At 41.8% G+C, this 3,548-nt stretch overlaps 1 protein-coding gene across 1 annotated transcript in view; it reads left to right on the top strand.

The window, feature by feature from the left end:
• The first annotated feature begins 287 nt into the window (after window positions 1–287).
• Window positions 288–3,548, top strand: part of Plxdc2 (plexin domain containing 2) — a 433,048-nt gene continuing 429,787 nt past the window's right edge. Inside the window, exon 1 of the mRNA XM_048812745.1 lies at window positions 288–412. Within this exon, the coding sequence (XP_048668702.1) occupies window positions 301–412 (112 nt within the window). The 5' untranslated portion in view covers window positions 288–300. The remainder of the gene's footprint in view (window positions 413–3,548) is intronic.

Here is a 3,548-nt window from a genome sequence, read left to right as displayed (position 1 = left end):
AGAGGTCTGGCTGCCCATAGCGTTTCCGACCCGCAGTTGTTCTGTGTCTGGTGAGAGCTGCGAGGGTGGCAAGTTGCAACAGAGACCCAGAGGTCCGGAGAGGGCTGCGCTCCCTTTTGCATTCCCTGGTTATTTTCGGTTCCTGATTGTGAAGTCCCATCGAAATTACAAAGGCCTCCAAATCCTACGGAGACCTATCCACAGCGCTCCACAGCGTCGCCCCATCCCCACGGGGAGCCCAGGAGCCCAGGGCACTGGGGAAGGACTGGCGGGGCGGGGGAGAGAGGTCTTGGCAACGGCATGGCGAGGTTCCGGCGGGCCGAGCTGGCCGCTGCAGGAGTTGTGTTACTTTGCCACTTTTTAACCGACCGATTCCAGTTCGCTGAAGGGGAAGCTGGCAACCAAATGAATGGTAAGATGCACTTTCGCTTGTTGATTTTGTGCAAGCTTAAGACCTTTCCGGCACCCCCCATTCTCAGCCCACTCCCACCTCATCTTTCCGCCCTTGGGAAAGTTATTGCAGTTGGTCTTCTGGTAAACTTGAGCTCCCCAAATGGGGAGAAGGTCGACGAGAGAAGAAGGATAGGGGCTGTGGGCTTTCTAGAGGCTTTCTGCTTACTTCACCTGGGCGATAGGGGGTGATACTCTCTCCCACAAGCAACCCAGAAAGAACCCCGGGATAACCTCTGATGGATTCCTCTACCAGGAACTGGCACCCGGGGCTGTCTACTCTCTTCTTCTTCCCTGTTGCTCAGTTATAGTAAGCGAGAGCGTGGTGGAGGTGGTTGGGGGATGTTGTGACAGCCAGAGATTGCAGGTCTCCCATTCGCAGGATAAAATTTTATGTAGCTCCTTGTTGCTCTCCCAGGCAGTACCCACTGCCTACCTACCTACCTACCTCTGGCCATCTGGGGCTGCGCAGGCGCAGGAAGTGGGGTGGGGTTGGTGCTGCCAGTCTCAGAGGTGGGGAGAGCCAGGAAAGGTGGGGTGGGCAAGTTTCTGGAGATCAACTTCTGGCTCCATTGTCCTCTGCCTGTCCGCTTTGCAAACAGGCCTGAACATGTTGGAGGGTGACTGGGGAGCCAAGGGGTTACTCTGACTGCCCAGACATTGCCCCAGCCAGGAGCCCAGGCCTTAGCATCCTCCCAGTGCCAGTGTCTACTCCTCTGGTGATGGTTCCTGCCAGGTGCCTGACCGCGCCCCCAGGGCCAGGACACTGCTGGAAGCCAGGGCTGCTTCCCTGAACCCTGCCCACTGTGAACAGTAGCCTGCTCCCCACTTCTGCTCTTCAGAGAAGAAAGTGAAGAAACAAATAGGCACAGAGACCTTGACAGACATTTGTAAACTTGTGTACACTTCTAGAAGAAATGATTGGTGGGCGGAAACACTTGGAAGGAAAATAAAAAAAGAAATGTAACTTTCTGGTTAGGATAATCAGTTTCATTCTATTTTGCTTTGTGTGTGTATGTGCTTAATTTTGAGGTAGCGAGAATGGTAAATGATTCCTCAGAAAGTAAGTCTGTGTCTCCAGTCCTCAAACATGAGTCATAGATGGAAGGCTAGGGAGACTACCTGGGGATTCCAGGTGAGAATAAATCCTGAAGGAAATCCTGGAAAAGAGTCCAAACACTAGGTCTGTCCCTGATATGGATTTTTCTAGAGAAAGCACAAATACTTTCTCTGTGCTCTTATTTTTGATTGGAGGGATGTGTATGACAGGGGACTTTCAGGGGTGCGGGAAATGTGTTGACCACACCTATAGATCTGAGAAAAAATGCAAAATTTCCTGGCTGTTGATTTGTTCTATACTAATGGGCATGAGTCCTTCTTGACTATGAATGATTTATATCAGTAGACCCTACCTTCTGTTTATTTCTCTGGTACATTTCATTGGTTGAAAAAAATAATAATACTTTTCCCTCTCCAGGAAAGGACATATTTGTAACAAAGGAGCAACAGTAATTTTCATTGGCATATTCATGGAATAAATAAGTGGCTCAAGAAAGAAATTTTACAAAGGAGGTTAAGAGAGGTGTGCGTGCCAAAATGCATCACAAATTGTTTATTTAAAAACTTTTTTGGCACCAGGAGTAAATTATGCATTTACAGTACAAGAATAAAAGAAAGTTCAGCAAATATTTATATTTTCCTGAACTTTCGGAAATTAATAATTTTGAGAATAGAATGAACACACACACACACACACACACACACACACACACTAAATTTGCTATTCCAAGTTCTTAAATTGAGGATGAAATTCACTCTACTCTAAAACTGGGCAAGCATTTAAAAGCTTTAGCTCTTGTGTATATAAAATACCTAAGTTGGCAACATGATTGTACCAGTATTTTAAATTAAATCAATAATTCTGAAGGAAATCTGCTCTTAGAAACCCATAGGTTTTTGGGATTGAGTAAAAAAGTAGTTTTAAATTTCTTGGTAATGTTTTGAGACTTTATTATAATCTGAAATAGTTTCTTTCCTGGTCATCAGTCGACATGGAGTTTTATGAAATAATCTTGGAATTAAATGGTTAGCCTACCGAATATATAAAATATAGCAAGGTGAAACAGTAGGAAAATTATAGTTCCCATCATAAAATAACCTATCTAAAAGTTCAACCCCAGGGAAAAACTCCAACAGTCTTGAAATTTGGCATGTAGTGATCAGGATCTTTATTACAGACATTTTGGCACAGGAAAAACATCTGATTTCATAACAGGGACATTTTATTATGCATTACTTTTGGAAATGTTGCAGTAGATTTTATTGCCACCAGAGGGCAGAGAAACTGCTAATTTCTTCTATTCTTCCTCTAATGTTTCCTTGTTCTAGAGGCAAATAGATTATGTTTAACACATCTTGAATACCTATTTTAGCTATTCTTTTTCAGGTTGAACATTTTCTATTATTTTTTTTTTTTTTTGCTTTCCTTAAAAATAAAACAATTTAGTTTGAAATATTATGAATTTGTAGAGTTTTCTATGAAAGTGTCCCTGTTAGACATATAACTAGTTTAAAGTTTCTGTTTGCAGATATACCTGGAGCAAATAATACAGGAAGGGTTAATTCAAGTGAATAATTCCTATGAAATTAACATGATTCAGACTATTGGACAAATGAAAGGTTAATTATTTTACCTATCGAAGGACTTGTTACTGCATACAAAAAATAATTAAAATATGAAATATAGGACTTTTTTCCTTTAGAAAATAATACAAATTGCAGCCTAAGTTTGGGTAACTTTGAATTGAAGCATAAATGTGACTAGAACATTTACATCAGAGATAAGGTTTTCATTCATGGACATCTTCATGGAGGTTTGGAATTATTAAAATCAGTAATTTGCCCATTTGTTAAGTTTGATCTTCAGAGTTAGACTTTTATCAGAGAGAATGTATTTGAATAACACTTAGCAATAGAAGATATTGATATGTTTCAAACACTTCCTGTTCCAAAACCAGTATGGTTTTTAAGAGGCGTGAATTGATTTAACAACTATACTCAGGAGATCTAAAGTGTTAAACTGTTAAACTGCCCACCCC

This window comes from Marmota marmota, unplaced genomic scaffold, assembly GCF_001458135.2.
Source record: "Marmota marmota marmota unplaced genomic scaffold, marMar, whole genome shotgun sequence".
Taxonomy (NCBI): Eukaryota; Metazoa; Chordata; class Mammalia; order Rodentia; family Sciuridae; genus Marmota; species Marmota marmota.
Note: the sequence above shows the minus strand (reverse complement) of the source record. Positions and strands in the feature narration are given on the sequence as shown.